Source organism: Canis lupus, chromosome 28 (assembly GCF_048164855.1).
Source record: "Canis lupus baileyi chromosome 28, mCanLup2.hap1, whole genome shotgun sequence".
Classification (NCBI taxonomy): domain Eukaryota; kingdom Metazoa; phylum Chordata; class Mammalia; order Carnivora; family Canidae; genus Canis; species Canis lupus.
This window is the reverse complement of record NC_132865.1, coordinates 38469479-38489799: the sequence shown is the minus strand read 5'-3', so window position 1 is coordinate 38489799 and position 20321 is coordinate 38469479. Positions and strand designations below refer to the sequence as shown.

The following is a 20321-nucleotide window of genomic DNA, read 5'->3' as shown; positions in this document are numbered from 1 at the left end:
ATGCGTTTGAAATTCATCCATGATGTTATATCAGTAGTTTGTCCTTGTTTATTACTGAGTGTTATCTCGCTGTATGAATATATCTTAATTTGTTGATCCATTCACCAGTTGATGGACATTTGCATTGTTTTTAACCCAGGACTATTTTAATAAATATGCTATAATCATTCAAGTACTAGTCTTTGTGTGGAAATATATTTTATTTCTTTGGGATAAATATTTTCACTGAAAAGTGAAATTGCGGTGTCCAAACTCTTAATTGTCAAGTAGAGTTTCGAAATGGCTATAGTTTTGCATTCCCAGAAGCAAACGTGTGAGAGAGTTCCAGGCACTCCCCCTTGGTGCTTTCCGTGTGTTTAATGTTAGCCATTCCAAAAGGTGTATATTGGTATCTCATGGCAGTTTCATTCTGTATTTCCCTAATGACTCAGAATGATGAACATCTTTCATTATTTCCTTTCATCCTTGCTTTGTTCCCAACCTTAAGAGTAAAGTACCTGAGTATTTTTTACCATTGAATACAAAGTTAGACAAGGACCTTTCTTAGATGTTGCTTATCAGATTGAGAAAATTCCCACACATTCTTAATTTACTGAAGGTTTTTATCATGAATGGGTGTCTAATTTTGCCAAATATTTTTATGCATATATTGAGATGATCATATATCTTTTCTTCTTTAATCTATCAATATGGCAAAACGTATTTTTGGTTTTCAAATGTTAAACCAACCTATATTCCTTAAACGTACTTGTGCATGATTTATTTATTGTGCATTTCAGAAAATTTGCTAGACTTGATTTTTTAATATTTGGTTAAGGAATTTGCATCTACATTAATGAGGGATACAGGCCTTTTCTTTTCTTTTCTTTTCTTTTCTTTTCTTTTCTTTTCTTTTCTTTTCTTGTAATGCTTTTGTCTGACTCTGGTGTCATAAAATGACTACAACTCAAAATGAGGTGGGAAGTATTCCTCTTTTACTTTTTTAAAAAATTGTATTGAATTAGATTTATTTCTTCCTTAAATGTAACAATTCACCAATGAAGATACCTGGATGTGGAATTTATTTTTATTTGAAAATGTTTTAATTATATATGTGATTTATTACATATACATTAATGATATATATGGTTAGATTATTTCTTTGTTTTTGAGTAAACTTTCTAAGTTATATCTTTCAAAAATATTTTTTTCATTTACGTTGTCTAGTTTATTGGAAGAAAATTGTTCCTGATAAATCCTTATTATCCATTTAGTGTTTTTATAGTATTTGTACTGATGCACCCCATTCTTGGTATTGGTAAATTATACTTTCTCCTTTTTATCTGGTAATTTGGCTGACGGTCTATCAGTGTTATTGCTTTTTCAGTGAATCAGATTTTTGTGTATTCATTTTTCTCTATTGTGGTTCTATTTTCAATTTCTTTGATTTTAACTCATCTTCATTATTTTCTTCTTTCTGCTTACTCTGGATATAATTTGCTCTGATCATCTAGATTCTTAAGGTAGAAAGTAGGGTCACCAATACCTTCATTATTTTCAAATGTAAGTATTTAATTTTGTGACTTTCAATCTAGCCACAACTTTAGTTACATCCTCAAAATTTTAGTATGTTGTCATTTTATTTTTATTTTATTCAAAAGATTTCCTAATTTTTCTTGTAATTTCTTCTTTGAATTCCTTGGTAGATCTAGCTATTTGAAATTTATTTAATACCTTTGTATTATTGTCTTCTAGTTTAATTCTGTTTTATCAGAAAAGATATTTGCATGATTTCCATCCTCGGAAATTTCCTGAACCTTCTAACCAGTCTGGTCCAGACATTTTGGGAATGCTGTCTCATCAGATGTCATCTACTGCATTTCCAGGAAATATATTTTCAGGTCACCCAATGGTGTGTGGGTCCAGTTAGGGTTTGGTGCTGTCTTTAGACGTGTCACAGGAATCCAAAAGTCTATTCCTGGGAGTTTGGTGGCACAAGAGTTGGTTAGCATGATAGGGACCTTTTCAGCAAGGCTGAGGAGAGTCTTTCTGGAAGTGTCATTTCCAACAGAAAAAATTTCCAAGTTAAAGGCATGATGCTTAAGAGCTTTCTCTTCCAGGAGTACACTGTGAAAAGATTACTCTACCAAAGGATGGTTATTTTTATTGTTTTCACAATATTCAAATTTTACTTTTTTCTTTTCACTTTTTATTGATATGTAATTACCATAATGTCCTGTTAGTTTCAGGTGTACATCATAACAATTTGATACTTTTACACATTACAGAATGATCCCCACCATAAGTTTAGTTACCATCACCATACAAAGTCATTATTATTGTATTACTGACTATAGTCTCTATGTTGAATATTGCATCCCCATGACTTAATCATTTTTATAGCTGGAAGTTTATACTTTATAATCTCATTTGTTTCATCTGTGCCACATCCCCTCCTCTCTGACCAATAATCTATTTCTCTTATCTATGAGTCTGTTTCTGTTGTTTGCTTAGATTCCACATATAAGTAAAATTATACAGTATTTGTCTTTCTCTGAGTTCTATCACTTAGCATAGTACCCTCTAGGTCCCTCCATGTTGTTGCAAATGACAAGATTTCTTTTATTTGCTGAGTAATATTCCATTATTTTTATATACCTCATCTTCTTTATGCAACGGACTCTGCATTCTTATCCAAATTCACAATTTGTGAATTTACAGCTTTACAAACTATACTACTGGCAACACATTTAGTTCCAAATAGTTCTTTTGAGATAGTAATAATGTTTTAAAATGTTTTTGAAAAAAAAATTTTTTTGAAGTTTTGCTGTCTTGCAAAAAGTTTATCCAGCTATATGCTTCTTGTTTATACCTACACTGCATCTTCCCAAATGCACTCAGTTAGTTCTTTCAGTGTGATCTTTCAGTATCCACTATTCTGCTTTCAGAGCCACTTTAAATAGGGACTTCCAGGAGGCAAATATGACTCCAGGTTTGCCTCCATAGGGAGAATTTTCTCCCCTAAGTCAGAATATATGCCAATAAATATTTTCAGTAGGCTACTTTCAAACTTAGGATGCTGATTTAGAACCATTGTACAACTGGGAGTTGTCATGTTACTTTTGATTCTGTATTTGCTGCCTGTCAAACCTTTGTAAAAACAATACACCCATAAATATGGACTATAGATGAAAGTACCTGAGAGTTCTCCCTCCTACCCCTTGTAACTTGCATGTGACCTCAGTAGGTTTCCAGGCTATACAATTTCTTTCTGATATGGGATATGACACCCAGGGAAAGTTCTTTCTGGTACCAAGGAACAAAAGGCAAATGAATTTTAAAAGAACTGACTCTTGATCACTGGTGTTTGTAAAGATCTTGATTAAAAGAAGGAAATGTGAAACTTTGTAAAGAGAAACCTCATTAAAATGGATTCAGGAGGCCAAAAGGAGGAGCTTTCTTTCACATGTTATTACTTTGCCTTAATTACAGGAAGAAGTGTGGATTACAGACCACAAAAGAAGAATCATCAACAAGAAAGAATCATCCATTTATAGGCCACAACAGGAAAAGATACAAATTGCATCTCCTATAAGAAATCAACTACCCCAGCAACTCAGCCAATGAGAACCATCATTACCCCGAGCTCTTCCTTTTCTCCAATAGACTTTTGTCCAAAACAACTGTTCCAACCCCCTCTTTCCCCATGAAATAACATTTTCTCCTTTTTTTGTTGGACTTGCCTATGGTTTACTTTAGCTCACTTGTTCCAAATTGCAATTCTCTCCTATTCATGAATAAATCCATTTGTTGTAAAAAAGAAAATTATTTAGAATTATTTTATAGCTTAGAATATGATCTATCTTGGTAAATGTTCCTTGTGTACTTGAAAATGTTGTATATGTTGTATATTTTTCAGGCTTAAGGTGGAGTGCCTTATGACTTTCAGTTAGGTCAAGTTGGTTGATACGGTTATTCTGGTCTCCTATATGCTTAGTGATTTTTCTGTCTATTTTTCTATCAATTATTGACATAAGAGTGTTCTATTTGCTTATTTCATCTTTTAGTACAATCAGGTTTTGGTTTCTTGGTTTTATAACCCTGGCTTGATGTGCTTGCTTGGTAATTTTTGATTGAATCATAAGAATTGTAAATGTTCGGTTACAGGGTGCTGGATTTTGTTGCATTTTCTTGATGAATAGTGGACTTCATTCTGATACAGTTTTATTATCTGAGAGCAGTTTGATTCCCTCTGGTTTGTTTTAACCTGTACTGGAGAGGTCAAGTAGTCTTCATATTAGGACTCATTTAGCCCTTCTATTAAGGTGACACTCTGCTGAGGACTTTACCCAGTCTATGTAGCATCAGGTCCTTCCATACCATCTGCTAGTACCACAAACTATTCTCAGCCCCATGTAGGAATTTCTGGGAATTTCTGACCTAGAGCTTTCCAGTAGTTCTGTTCTATACACAGGTAGTTTCTTGTAAAATGTACTGATCAGCTAAAGAGTAGGAGAGGCCCCTATAAATATCCAGGGCCCTCTCTGTGCAGCTTTGTGTTTTCTGGTGCCCCATGTCACCAGTTTTCACCATGCCAGGATCCCCAAACTCCAATCTCTGTCTTCTCAACTCAGCCAGTCTCTGGCTGTGTAACCCTCCCTGTGCTTCAACCTGGAAACTGGAAAATAGTGAACTATGACAATCACAGAGATTGCATCACGTGTCCCTGTGTAATGGATCACAACTCTTAGCTGCCTATTGTCCAATGCCTGAAAGCTGTTGGCTTATATATTTTGTCTGGTTTTCCAGTTTTTAAAAGCAGAATGTAAATCTGCTGTCTCCTAAAATATCATAGTCAAAAGGAGAAATTTGTCTCTGTTTATAAATCAATGCAACTTTTTCGTATGTTATACATCAAAGATGCTCTTTACACTGAGAATAAGTTACTAGGCATCATGATGGAAGGATCATTTTGAAGAAAGTTTTTTATGAATCTTTACCACCATAATGATCTATATTCTATTCTGAATTCTGGGCTCTAGTTTATCTTGAGAAAGGAAAAACAAAAAAAGAAAAATTATCTTTGACATTCAGAAGCTGGCCTGTAACTCACAGATAGGCCATGGTAGTCTACTGAACATAATCTCACAGTATCCAAGCTAAGACAAGGTTACCCTGAGACCTCCATAAAATGGGACAAAACAAGGCTACTTCCTAATTTTGTCTAAGGACAAAAAACAAAACAAAACAAAAAACAAAACAAAACAAAAAACAAGCTTACTTTGCCACTCACAAAAATACCAAGCACCCTCTTCTTTTGGCAAGATTCAGTAAATGCTATACCCATACTAATTATAGCTTTATACTCATTATAATATCCCCTCTCTATGGACAAGATTTATTAAGATACACAGTCATGGAATTGATGCACATTTTCTGGCACTATTCAATTTAGAGCAAATGTCTGCCTTCTTTCTCTCTCCAAAATCATCTAGCCAAAGTTTAAGTTTATGTTTTTTCTAACATCCTCTTACTGATACTCCCCATGACTCCCACAGAATTGTGTTTTCATTCATTCTCCCACTCATATAATGAGTGACAAACTCAACTTATTTATAAACTATGGGGCTTTTCCTAGTGGTCTTTGGATGAATGGCATTGACAATGTGCATAAGCCCAAAGTGGCTCTAATGCAGGGCTTTCAAACAATGAATGAGCTAGTTTTACCCATATATTCTTTTGTTCCAGTCAGAATTTTTGTATTTTCCAACTATCTATAAATCCAAAAGCATTATGCTAGTTATTCCATTCCTTGTAATTTTAGACTTAAAAAAATTGTAATTAGGCTTGAGGCATCTTTAAAAAATAAGAAGCTTTTAAAAAGCTTTGAAATATTAACTTTGTGATTTGATATATTTACATGTTTAAAATGATTACGTCTTGTTAGCACTTACAGTCATATGGCTTATATTAAGCAATGAAATGGAGAGTCCTTTAAAATAAACTAAACAGATCAAGAAAGGTCAAAGACATTAAGTTAATAATACTTCCTATCACTAGCTAAATTTAATTTTGTATTTAAAAATACACCTGGACGGCATAGTCAGTTAAGCATTCAGCTCTTGGTTTTGGCTCAGGTCTGGATCTTACGGTCATGAGATCAGGCTTCTTCAGGCTCCACGCTCAGCACAGTTTGCGTGAGTTTCTCTTTCCATCTCCCTCTGCCCTCCCTCAATCTCTCTCTCAGATAAATAAACAAATCTTAAAAAAAAAAAGAATACACCATTAATATCAGCTGTTTCTTAAAATAAATAAACTATTTCTTTTTAAAAGTTGTGCAGAAAATAATTAGTGAAATAATAATCACAAAATAATAATAAATATAGTTATAAAAATCACAGGTGTTGTTATTTCAACTCTTGCCAAGTGTTTCATATATATTACCCCTAGATCTCAGAGTCAGCCTGGCAAATAGCTACTATTATCCTCATTTAAAAAACAATAAAAGGAAAATAAGGTTTAGAATTGTAAAGTGAAATGCTCAAGATTAAACAATAAGTGCAACACGTTTAGTCAAATCAAACTTAATATAGCTTAATTTCTAAGATCTTATGTTCTCAGAAACACTGTTCTGCCTCTTTCCATAATTTCAGTAGACAATGGAATAAGATGTTAATATTTAAAGCATGGCGCAAAATATAACAGTTTAACACAGGTATGAACGCCTGTTGTTATCTAATAGAAATGCTCTAGATAAAATACACCATTTAGCAATAAGTAAAATCTAAAGAAAGGAAAAGTAAGGAATATGAAGTCATACATTGAAAAGGAAATGTAAGTTAAACAATACTGACTAGCTAAAATGGATAATATCACTTTTAGTTCAGTGGTCACATGAGGACCATTACTGGAAGCTACTATTTTCACAGGAGATATTTCATGCCTATTAAGGAGCAAGGATGGGAAATTTATTAACAAAACTATATAAATAACAAAAATATGTCCATTGTGTCAGCAGAATAAAGGCAGAAATCTTGGATGAAGAAGAGTAATTGAAAGCAAGATGACTGACTAAAAATACAAGAAATATTAAACTGTGCTTTCTAAGAATACAGTCATTACTCTTGTTCTGAAAAGTAAAAGCATTAAAGTCTTCTGTGTCATTTGTAAGGATAAAAACATGCCTTGGAGATACTATCCTCCTTAAATAGTGGTGTTAAAATATATATAAAATGGAAAATTATGCCCAAGGAAATGGTCCTTACCTTTGGTAAAATTAATTGAATCCTCACAAATGTATTCATTTAATACACACTTTCTTAATATGTAATCATTATATTTTCCTACATAAAAATTCAATAATTCTAATTCCTATAAAGATAATTACTCCTTACTCTATCTACTGTTCAGACACAATAAATATAAGAATATAAATTATTCTACAGAAATAACTATGCCTTATAAATGCTTAAAACAACATTTATGCTTTAATTTATAACTTTGTTGTGTTTAATCACAAAATTTCTCTTCATGTCATCAATACATAGAAGATAATACATAGAAGATAATCTAGTACAATATAAAGAAAACATTTATCTTTAAAGTAGAATGCTTTTATCCTTAGAGCAAAATGTTTGTCACTATTTTGTACAGTAGATCTCTAGGTTTTATTCATCTTGCATACTAAAAGTTTGTACCCTTTGATTAATACCTCTTCATTTCTCTCTCCCCCACTCTCTGGTACCACTATTCTACTCTCTTCTTCTGTGAGTTGGACTATTTAGATTTCTCTTATAGGTGGTATTACATAGTATTTGTCCTTCTCTGTTAGCCTTACTTCACTTAGCATAAAGTCCTCCAAATTCGTCCATGTTATCACAAATGGCAGGATTTCTTTATTTTTTAAGCCTTAATAATATTCCATTGTATGTATATACCACATTTTCCTTATCCATTCATCTGTCACTGGACAGATGGCAATTGTAAATAATGCTGCATTGAACATGGGAGTACAGGTATCTCTGAGATTCTGATTTCAACTTCTTTGAATAAATACTCAGAAGTGGGATTGGTAGATCACATGGTAATTCTATTTTTAATTTTTTGAGAAACCCCCATATTTTTTCCATAGTGGCTGTACCAATTTACATTCCTACCAACACTGTTCAAGGAACTCTCTTTTCTTTACACCATCCTCACCAACACTTTTTTTTTTTTTTTGATAATAGCCATCCTAACAAGTGTGAGGTCACTTCACATCATGATTTTAATTTGCATTTCCCTGATGATTAGTGACATTGAACATATTTTCATGTACTCTTTGGCCACTCATTGGCTTTTTAGTTTGATGTAGCTCTGTCTATTTTTGCTTTTCTTGCCTGTGCTTTTGCTTTCATATCCAAGAAATCACTGAAGACCAAAGTCAAGAAGATTTTCTCTATGTATTCTTCTGGCTGTGTTATAGTTTCAGGACTGAAGGCTGAATTGTATGTTTAAAATTTTGCTAAGAGGGTATGTTATGTGTTCTTATAAAAAATAATAATAACTAGGGGAATGGGAGGAAATTTTTGGAAGTGATGGATATGTTTAGGGCATAGATTGTGGCAATGGTTTCATAGGTGTATGCTTATCTCCAAATCCATCAAGTTGTCTACATTAAGTACGCACAGCCTTTTGTATGTCAATAATACCGCAATAAAGTATTTTTTAAAAAGAACATAGCTTGGGGCACCAGAGTGGCTTAGTTGGCTAAGCCTCTGACTCTTAATTTCAGCTCAGGCCATGATCTCAGGGTCTTGAGATCAAGACCCCCCATCAGCTCTATGTTCAGCACAGAGTCAGCTTGAGATTCTCTTTCCCTATCTCCCTCTGCCCCTCCCCACCACTCATGCTCCCTCACTCTCAAATAAATAAATGAAATCTAAAAACAAAAAAAAAAGAATGTAGTTTATACCAAATTTTCAATTGACAAAAAAGGATTAGACTAAAAAATCCTTCTCCAATATCCTTTCCTTACTTCTTATTCCCATGTTTTCACAGACTATGTCTTAAAGACTATGAGAAAATTAAAAAGTATATTTTCATACTGAATATAAGCAATCATTACAATGCCCTACTACATTTGCAAGACTAAGCAAACATTTATCATGTGCCCCTCCCTTCCTCAAAAAGGATTATGTACAATAAGAATCATTAAAAGAAAGACCATGGATATAAATGTTAAGGAACAAGTATTTCAGGGACCTCAAGCTCTTATTTAGTTTTATAGAGATATACTGAAATGATTTGGCTTTCAGAGCTGTAATTAAAATTATGAAAAATTCCAAAGATTAGAGATTACAGAGGGGTCGGGGCAAGAATGGCGGAAGAGTAGGGTCCCCATGTCACCTGTCCCCACCAACTTACCTAGATACCTTTCAAATCATCCTGAAAACCTACGAATTTGGCCTGAGATTTAAAGAGAGAACAGCTGGAATGCTACAGTGAGAAGAGTTCACGTTTCTATCAAGGTAGGAAGACGGAAAAAGAAAGAAAGCAAGAAAGCAAGCAAAGCAAGCAAGTATCGAGTGGGGGAGGGGCCCCGCGAGGAGCCAGGCTAAGGCCAGGCAGCAAGTGCCTCCAGGACAGGAGAGCCCAGTCTTGGAGAAGCAGGAAATTTAACAAGCTACCCAGACAAAAAGGCACTTGCAGGGAACTCGAGCGGGATCACAGGAGGGGCAGTGGAGCCCCCAGGTTCCCGGGGTCACTAACAGGAACTGCGCCCGGGGATGGAGCATGCCACACACCGCTAGCTGAGCTCCATAAAGGGCTGGAGCACTAGCTGCAGGGCCTTGGGAGCACGATTCAGGAGGCGCAGGCCCTGGGGCCCAGGGCACCGGGGGACACAGCCCAGGATCCAGCACTCCTCTTGGAACAGGCAGAGGCCGGGAAGACACAGGACAGTGAAGATGCTCCTGCCGTGGGGTGCCCCAAGCTGTGCAGATCACTGCCCCAACCCCCAGAGTATCCAGGCCCCTGTGGACTAGGAGCTGCGGTAGTTACTGCAGGAGCTGACTCCAGGACTGGAGAGCTGGCCACTGCTAGTGGTAGTGTTTCTCCTTGTATCAACTTGTGCCTGGGACAGAGGAGGCCGACAGGGAATAGGGGCCTCAGAGGATAAACAGATATCACTGAGCCCTGCACCTGGCAGGGGGTGGGGCAGCTCCCCCAGGTGCAATCAGCACAGCAGGTCCCTACCCCAGAAGACCAGCTGGAAGGCCAGGGAAGAGCAAGTTCTTGAACAAGCAGCAATTAAAGCTCCAGGGGAAGTCGAAGGACTTACAGTATATAGAATCAGAGGAAAACTCTCCTTTGTTTTTGTTTTTGTTTTTGTTTGTTTTCCTTTGTGTTTTTGTTTTTGTTTTTTTGTTGTTTTCCCCATTTTTTTCTCTTTTTTTTTTTCTTTCCTTTTTTCGAGTACAACTTGTTTTTAGCCACTCTGCACTAAGCAAAATAACTAGAAGGAAGAACTAATCATAAAAGAAAGGATCAGAAACAGTACTCTCACCCACAGAGTTAAGAATATGGATTACAATTCGATGTCAGAAAGCCAATTCTGAAGCACAATTATAAAGCTACTAGTGGCTCTGGAAAAAAGCATAAAGGATTCAAGAGACTTCATGACTGCAGAATTTAGATCTAATCAGGCTGAAATTAAAAAGCAATTAAATGAGATGCAATCCAAACTGGAGTCCTAATGACGAGGGTTAATGAGGTAGAAGAAAAAGTGAGTGACATAGAAAACAAGTAGATGGCAAGGAAGGAAGGTGAGGATAAAAGAGAAAAACAATTAAAAGACCATGAGGAAAGGTTAAGGTAAATAAATGATAGCCTCAGAAGGAAAAATCTACGTATAATTGGTTCTAGAGGGTGCCAAGAGGGACAGAGGGACAGAAAGCATATTTGAACAAATAATAGCTGAGAACTTCCCTAACTAGGGGAGGGAAACAGGCATTCAAATTCAGAAGATAGAGAGGTCTAAAATCAATAAAAACCATTCAACACCTCGACATTTAATAATGAAACTTGCAAATTCCAAAGATAAAGAGAAAAATCCCTAAAGTGCCAAGAAACAAGAGATCCCTAACTTATATGGGGAGAAATATTAGATTAACAGCAGATCCCTCCACAGAAGCCTGGCAGGCCAGAAAGGGCTGGCAGGATATATCAAGGTCCTAAATGAGAAAACATGCAGCCAAGAATACTTTAGCCAGCAAGGCTCTCATTCAGAATAGAAGGAGAGATAAACAGCCTCCAAGATAGGCAGAAACTGAAAGAATATGTGACCACCAACCAGCTCTGCAAGAAATATTAAGGGAGACTCTGTAAAAGAAAGAGGAAGTCCAAAGAAACAAAAACAGGGGCTGAATAGGTATTATGATGACACTAAATTAATATCTTTCCATAGTAACTCTGAACATGAATGGGCTTAATGATCCCATCAAAACACACAGGGTTTCAGACTGGATAAAAAAAAAACAAGACCCATCTATTTGCTGTCTACAAGAGACTCAGTTTAGACCTAAGGACATCTACAGCCTGAAAATAAAAGGCTGGAGAACTATTAACCATTCAAAGGTCCTCAAAAGAAAGCTGGAGTAGCAATCCTCATATCAGATAAATTAAACTTTATCCCAAAGACTGTAGAAAGAGATGAAGAGGGACACCATATCATACTTAAAGGATCTATCCAACAAGGGGACCTAACAATCATGAATATTTATGCACCTAATGGGGGAGCTGCCAAGTATATCAATCAATTAATAACCAAAGTTAAGGCATACTTAGATAATAATACACTTATACTGGGAGACTTTAACACAGCGCTTTCTGCAAATAACAGATCTTGTAAGCACAACACCTCCAAAGAAACAAGAGCTTTAAGTGATACACTGGGCCAGATGGATTTCACAGATATTTACAGAACTTTACATCCAAACGCAGCTGACTACACATTCTTCTCAAGTGCACATGGAACTTTCTCCGGAATAGACCACATACTGGGTCACAAATCAGGTCTTAACCAATACCAAAATACTGGGATTGTCCCCTGCTTATTTTCAGACCATAATGCTTTGAAACTAGAACTAAATCCCAAGAAGAAATTCGGAAGAAACTCAAACACGTGGAGGCTAAAGAGCATCCTGCTAAAAGATGAAAGGGTCAACCAGGAAATTAGAGAAGAATTAAAAAGATTCAAGGAAACGAATGAGAATGAAAATACAACAGTTCAAAATCTTTGGGATACAGCCAAAGCAGTCCCAAGAGGAAACTACATCACAATACAAGCAACCCTCAAAAAACTGGAAAGCACTCAAATACACAAGCTAACTGCACACCTAAAGGAACTGGAGAAAGAACAGCAAATAAAACAAGAGTTAATAAAGATTTGAGCAGAACTCAATGAAATAGAGACCAGAAGAACTGTAGAACAGATCAACAAAACCAGGACTTGGTTCTTTGAAAGAATTAATAAGATAGATAAACCATTAGCCAGCCTTATTAAAAACAAAAGGAAAAGACTCAAATTAATAAAATCATGAATGACAAAGGAAAGATCAACACCAATACCAAGGAAATACAAACGATTTTAAAAACATATTACGAGCAGCTATACGCCAATAAATTAGGCAATCTAGAAGAAATGGACGCATTTCTGGAAAACCACAAACTACCAAAACTGGAACAGGAAGAAATAGAAAACCTGAACAGGCCAATAACCAGGGAGGAAATTGAAGCAGTCATCAAAAACCTCCCAAGACACAAAAGTCCAGGGCCAGATGGCTTCCCAGCGGAATTCTATCAAACGTTTAAAGAAGCAATACCTATTCTACTAAAGCTGTTCCGAAAGATAGAAAGGGACGGACTACTTCCAAACTTGTTCTATGAGGCCAGCATCACCTTAATTCCAAAACCAGACAAAAACCCCACCAAAAAGGAGAATTACAGACCAATATCCCTGATGAACACAGATGCAAAAATTCTCAACAAGGTACTAGCCAATAAGATCCAACAGTACCTTAAGATTATTCACCATGACCAAGTGGGGTTTATCCCCGGGATGCAAGGCTGGTTCAACACTCGTAAAGCAATCAACGTGATAGATCATATCAACAAGAGAAAAAGCAAGAACCATATGATCCTCTCAATAAATGCAGAGAAAGCATTTGACAAAATACAGCATCCATTCCTGATCAAAACTTTTCAGAGTGTAGGGAAAGAGGAAACATTCCTCAGCCTCTTAAAAGCCATCTACGAAAAGCCCACAGCAAATATCATTCTCAACGGGGAAATACTGGGAGCCTTTCCCCTAAGATCAGGAACACGACAGGGATGCCCACTCTCACCACTGCTATTCAACATAGTACTGGAAGTCCTAGCCTCAGCAATCAGACAACAAAAAAGACATTAAAGGCATTCAAATTGGCAAAGAAGTCAAACTCTCCCTCTTCACCGATGACATGATACTCTACGTAGAAAACCCAAAAGACTCCACTCCAAGATTGCTAGAACTCATACAGCAATTTGGCAGTGTGGCAGGATACAAAATCAATGCCCAGTAATCAGTGGCATTTCTATACACTAACAATGAGACTGAAGAAAGAGAAATTAAGGAGTCAATCCCATTTACAATTGCACCCAAAAGAGTAAGATACGTATGAATAAACCTAACCAAAGTGGTAAAGGATCTATACCCTAAAAACTACAGAAAACTTCTGAAAGAAATTGAGGAAGACATAAAGAGATGGAAAAATATTCCATGCTCATGGATTGGAAGAATTAATATTGTGAAAATGTCAATGCTACCCAGGGCAATTTACACGTTTAATGCAATCCCTATCAAAATACCATAGACTTTCTTCAGAAAGTTGGAACAAATAATCTAAAGATTTGTGTGGAATCATAAAAGACCTCGAATAGCCAGGGGGATATTAGAAAAGAAAACCATATCTGGGGGCATCACAATGCCAGATTTCAGGTTGTACTACAAAGCTGTGTTCATCAAGACACATAGTGTGGTACTGGCACAAAAACAGACACATAGATCAATGGAATAGAATAGAGAATCCAGAAATGCCCCTCAACTCTATGGTCAACTAATATTCAAGAAAGCAGGAAAGACTATCCACTGGAAAAAAGACAGTCTCTTCAATAAATGGTGCTGGGAAAACTGGACATCCACATGCAGAAGAATGAAACCAGACCATTCTCTTACACCATACACAAAGATAAACTCAAAATGGATAAAATATCTAAATGTGAGACAAGAATCCATCAAAATCTAGAAGAGAACCCAGGCAACACCCTTTTTGAACTTGGCCACAGTAACTTCTTGCAAGATACATCCACAAAGGCAAGGGAAAGAAAAGCACAAATGAATTATTGGGACTTAAGATAAAAAGCTTCTGCACAGCAAAAGAAACAGTCAACAAAACTAAAAGACTACCTACAGAATGGGAGAAGATATTTGCAAATGACATATCAGATAAAGGTCTAGTATCCAAGATATATAAAGAACTTATTAAACTCAACACCAAAGAATCAAACAATCCAATCATGAAATGGGCAAAGACATGAAGAGAAATCTCACAGAGGAAGACATAGACATGGCCACATGCACATGAGAAAATGCTCTGCATCACTGGCCATCAGGGAAATACAAATCCAAACCACAATGAGATACCACGTCACACCAGTGAGAATGGGGAAAATTAACAAGGCAGGAAACCACAAATGTTGGAGAGGATGCAGAGAAAAGGGAACCCTCTTGCACTGTTGGTGGGAATGTGAACTGGTGCAGCCACTCTGGAAAACTGTGTGGAGGTTCCTCAAAGAGTTAAAAATAGACCTGCCCTACAACCCAGCAATTGCACTGCTGGGGATTTACCCCAAAGATACAGATGCAATGAAACGCCAGGACACCTGCACCCCGATGTTTCTAGCAGCAATGTCCACAATAGCCAAACTGTGGAAGGAGCCTCGGTGTCCATCGAAAGATGAATGGATAAAGAAGATGTGGTCTATGTATACAATGGAATATTCCTCAGCCATTAGAAACGACAAATACCCACCATTTGCTTCAACATGGATGGAACAGGAGGGTATTATACTGAGTGAAATAAGTCAATTGGAGAAGGACAAACATTACATGGTCTCATTCATTTGGGGAATATAAAAAATAGTGATAGGGAATAAAGGGGAAAGGAGAGAAAATGAGTGATAATATCAGTGAGGATGACAGAACATGAGAGACTCCCAACTCTGGGAAACGAACAAGGGGTAGTGAAAGGGAGGTGGGCAGGGGGTTGGGTGACTGGGTGATGGGCACTGAGGGGGCCACTTGACTGGATGAGCACTGGGTGTTATGCTATATGTAGGCAAATTGAACTCCAAATAAAAAAACAAAGGTTAGAGATTACATTTTTGGATTCCAAAAGCCCTCTTTGAATAGTGATTCACAAGAGCATGGAATCATGCTTTAAAATTAGCAAGCCGAAATGCCTATTTCCATGGCTTTAAATAATAGTATTACTCAATATTAGTAAGACCAACAATTAGTATCAGAATATAAAGCATTTACTGATGAGAATTATGTACACTTTAAACAAGAATTAGAACTTTTCAGATGTTAATTTTTTTAAACCATCTGTAAATATATTTCATGAAAAATAGATCACAGTGATAAGGCTTTGTTTGTTGTCATTAAAAAAGTTACAGTTAATTGTTTTTGTGATGGTTCTATAATACAGTAAAAATTACCTTAAGATGAAGAAACACACTTTGTAATAGGGTGGCTCATTAGTTATGGAAAAGAAAATTAATAAGGGGAGAAGTAAACAAAAACAATAATTTTTAAAAATGTATTTGATCATATTTTAATACTATAATCTAACACTTTGGCCTTCTAGGAAAAAAAAATCTAGATTTTTTTTTAAGATTGTTATACGATCATGGTTATTACAGAAATGATTGTAAATATCCTTTTCAAAATAAGAAGCCACATTGAAGGGATCCCTGGGTGGCGCAGCGGTTTGGCGCCTGCCTTTGGCCCAGGGCCGGATCCGGGAGACCCTGGATCGATTCCCACGTCGGGCTCCCGGTGCATGGAGCCTGCTTCTCTCTGCCTGTGTCTCTGCCTCTCTTTCTCTCTCTGTGACTATCATAAATAAATAAAAATTTAGGAAAAAAAAAAAAAAAACAACAAAAGAAGCCACATTGAAGATGGAAATAAAGCTGGGAGTCAAAAGACTGGTATTTAAAAGTTCTATTAATTAAAGATCAAAGAGCATTCTATATTGCTAAGCTGATAAATATCCCATAGCTTGTCATGAATGAAGTAAAATTTCTTCAAATATCTAATTAGTATTTGCATCACAGACACTAATAATTCAGTGAAATATCTGAATAAAACATCAAATTGTCATTCAGTAGCAGTGTAACCACATAACATAACTTTTCCTGCTGAAGAATTCATATTTCATCCTGAAATTCTGAAAAGTGAACCTAAAGTCTATGAGATTTCAAACTTTTCTTGAAACCAGCAGTAAAGTGTCAAGTGCTGAAAAGTGTAATAGGATAGCAGTCAGGAGATTTAGGTTATAATAATAATTCCACAGACTTTTAACCTTAGGCAAGTCATTTAATTAACATTGGATTTGGTTATTAATTTGTCAAATAAGAGGCTAGGTCTCAAGCTCTGGTAGTTCCCATATCGGTTAAATGTCTATGAACTTGATAAATTAATAATAGTCACAGCTCTCAATTACCTTCTATGAAATTCCTATTTTGTGTCAATTGATAAAATAGACTCTTTGCATGGAATATCTTAATCTTCACAGTAGAAATATCTTCATTTCAGAGATTTGGAAACAGGCTCAGGCAAGGCAACTTGCCCAATAGCATACAACTAATAAATGCAGGAATTGGGATTCCATCTGAGCTCTCTCTGTCTTCCTGCCCTCATGCCAACTCGATCATACATCTGATTTTTATCCAATTGATCACAGAATATTCAATCCTTCAAGCTGTATGACAAAACTTAAAATAATTGCCCAACTATCATATAATGGCATTTAAAAAGCTTCTATTTGAACTATAATCATCAGTGATTCAATAAAGAAGTTTTTATTACTTACAGCTGTTCCAAGGATATGAGTCCTTTAAATGTTTGCTTATCTAGGGCACGAATTTCATTCTTGTACAGATATCTGAAAAACACATAAAATTCTATTAAATTATAAATTTGTATAGATACTACATTTCTTATATTAGGATTTTTAAACTGCAGTGTGGCTTTAAAGAGCTTAGGATGTTAATGGATTCTCTTAAAATCTATGGAGACTTTGATTTCATTTATATCTGTTCAAGTATCTGAGTAAGACAATTCCAAGGCTCTCATCTGATTCTCAAAGAAATCCTTGATTTAAAATATTAAGAACCACTGCCTTAGCCTCTAAAATAAAAATTCTGATTAATGAGGTCACATGTACTGGGTAGCAACTTCTCTAAGAAAGTGTGTGTGTGTGTGTGTGTGTGTGTGTGTGTTTTAAGATTTTATTTATTTATTTATTTATGAGAGACAGAGAGAGAGAGGCAGAGACACAGGCAGGGGCAGAAGCAGGCCTCTTGGGACTTGGGACTTGGGACTCCATCCCAGGTCCCCAAAATCATGCCCTGGGCTCAAGGTGGCGCTAAATCGCTGAGCCACCCAGGCTACCCCCCCCCCAAAAAAAAGTGTGACCACAATTTTTTTCAAATCCATTCTGTCATACAGAATATTTGAGCTAGGAGTTACATTTGCAAAACCAGCAAATATCATTGGACTCATCTGAAGGGGGATAAACACATATTAACAGATCTACAAGATATATTTTGGTTCTCCCATGGCTGCTGCTGCAAACCTACAGGAAAGGATACTGTTAATGGATTTACAAATATGATGATGCAACTAATCTGGCCAAAAGATTTGATGAAGACAATTTAGGTAAATATGAGCACTATGTCCTTTTTTCTTCAACTATGAGATGGCAAAGTCATTTCATTTTTAAGTCTCTGTGTGAATATTTTGTGAATGTCATGAAAGTGAAACCTGAGTCTTTTCTACTTGTGCCTCTGGGGACCTGAGGCTATCAGAATTCCTGAAACTTTCTACCAAGTTCCTCTGGAATGTACCTTTGCATAAGCTAGAGCTCACACTGATTTTGAATGTATCAGAATCACCTGGTTGTTTGTTAAAAACACTGACTCCTGAGCTTGCTCCCAAACCTACTCAATCCAATTCTCTTGGGGAAAGGTCTAGGAAATTGCATGTTTAACAAGTTTCCCAGCTGATTCTGAGGCAGTCTCTCTGCAGATGACTTAAAAGCCATAGAAATCACAATTCTAGTTGAAAATGAAAAAGAGATTGCTTTTCCAAAATGTGCTTAGTAAAGCTTTGGAAGTTCCAAATTACTTTCTCTTCCCACAGATTAGAACTTCTGTAAGTTTTTCAGACCAGTAGTGACTGATAGAGATTTATGTCTAACTGGAGATACTTCTTTAGCATTATTTGATACTATGGAAGATCTTTTTTTGACCTAAAATTTGAAAAATATAGCTACATGTTAGGATGGCAAAAAAAAAAAAAAAAAGAATTTTCTGGAACCATGTTTCTTCAACTAGCTTATGAGGAGTATTGATCTGTGGTCTCAGAAACCACTACTGGTTCTCAACTGTGGCTGTGATGTGGGAAACAAAGGCAGAAGAAAAATTATTAAATTTCCTTACTACCTACAGCCCATTGACAAGTCCTTGAAAGAGGCAGTGACATTCCTCTAGGAACTCAGCTGCCTCAACGTTAATACCTTGCTAAGGGCAAAAGGCAATCTTAGCCTGACCCCCACAATCCTTTAAGTCTACTTTAACATATAAAAATTCCTTTGGAAACTTCCTTTACCTCTACCCTCCCAAGATACATGTTGGCAATCATCCTCCAAGCATATGACCCTCTGATATACATCTGAAGAGTCTCATTACTGAGTTTTTACTAAATACTAATAACCTTTTCCTAACAATAGCTAGCCCCCTCAGGATCCTGGAAACTTTGTTTCTAAAGTACATGGAGGGTTATGCCATCCCTAACCCCCCTCTCAACTTGAAAGCATATGATGGACCACTCCCCATGACCCAGTATAGCTCTTTCTACCCAAGGGTCCTAGCCTGTGCTTTAATAAAACCACCTTTTTGCACCAACCATGTCTCAAGATTTTTTTCTTGGCAGTTGGCTTCAATGTGGGCGACCACGGACTAGCTGGAGTAACTGAACGAAACCAGGCCCGGACTTGCGTCCCTCATTCACTCAAAAGGCTCAGGAGCCTGAAGGGTGAATAGTTGTAGACGCTTGAGAAAGGGCTTGAGTAATGGTTCTCAGGGCTCGCTTGTACGTGATCGCCCACATAACACAATAGATACAACTTATTCTGACCTGGGCATAAATGTAAATAAGGGTCTGTGCTGTCCTTGCTGGTCTGTTTACCATATCTAATATTCCTTTGAAGTATGCACATCTGGAGCAACAAGCTTATCTATTTACCAAGGTCTCCTGGCATCTGTGAGTCTGTCTTGCATGCTGAGAAAGGGGAACTTTGGAGGGTTTCACAAACCTGCTAAAAATAAACACCTTCTTGGTTTTGTTTTGCTCATGCTATAAAATGTTGTAAAAACCTTGAATAAAGCTGGCACTGCTTGGACATCAACCACTGTGTCCCTCCTGTCCCCATCTCTTTACTTTTATTTTCCTCATCCCCTTATTCTCAGGACCCTGATCGTGTTGCTGCAGCACGCGCAACACTTCAAACCCTAATATCTTTGCTGTATCAGTTGTATGTGAATCAGTGTATAGGTATATGAATCAATAATATTTCTAAGATATCATTTTGAACTCTAACTCAGGGCTTATACTGGTACTGGGATACTGCTTCTGCAAACTCTAATTTAATAATGGGTCTGGCATGTGGAATAAACATTGGGATTCTTCAAAACTCCACAAATGATACTAATATGCAGAAAAGTTTAAAACCTCTCTTCCAGGGCTAGAGACCACATAAAAAGTATTTTGTAAATTTATTCCAGAAGATTCAGATACACCTCCCGGTAAGTACCCTCAGGCCATGAGAATGTCAAGGAACCACATTATTTTTCAGGTATCATATCTTCAGGCATAAAAAAAAAATTGACCCAATTTCTGTAGAGATGTGTATAAAAGCTTTAATAGCTTTTTAATTATTATCATATTTATATAATGATGAACTGCTTCATAAAATTAA

The 20321-nt window shown here is 36.5% G+C and overlaps 1 protein-coding gene across 10 annotated transcripts in view; it reads right to left on the bottom strand.

The window, feature by feature from the left end:
* PXDNL (peroxidasin like) overlaps positions 1–20321 on the bottom strand; it is a 429120-nt gene that overhangs the window by 179047 nt on the left and 229752 nt on the right. For all 10 annotated transcript variants that reach the window (XR_012020205.1, XR_012020206.1, XR_012020207.1 and 7 more), the window contains one exon: positions 17154–17225. Coding sequence is in view for 6 of the 10 variants with exons in the window: in XM_072804658.1 (XP_072660759.1) it covers positions 17154–17225 (72 nt within the window). In the remaining 4 variants the exon portion in view is untranslated. The remainder of the gene's footprint in view (positions 1–17153; positions 17226–20321) is intronic.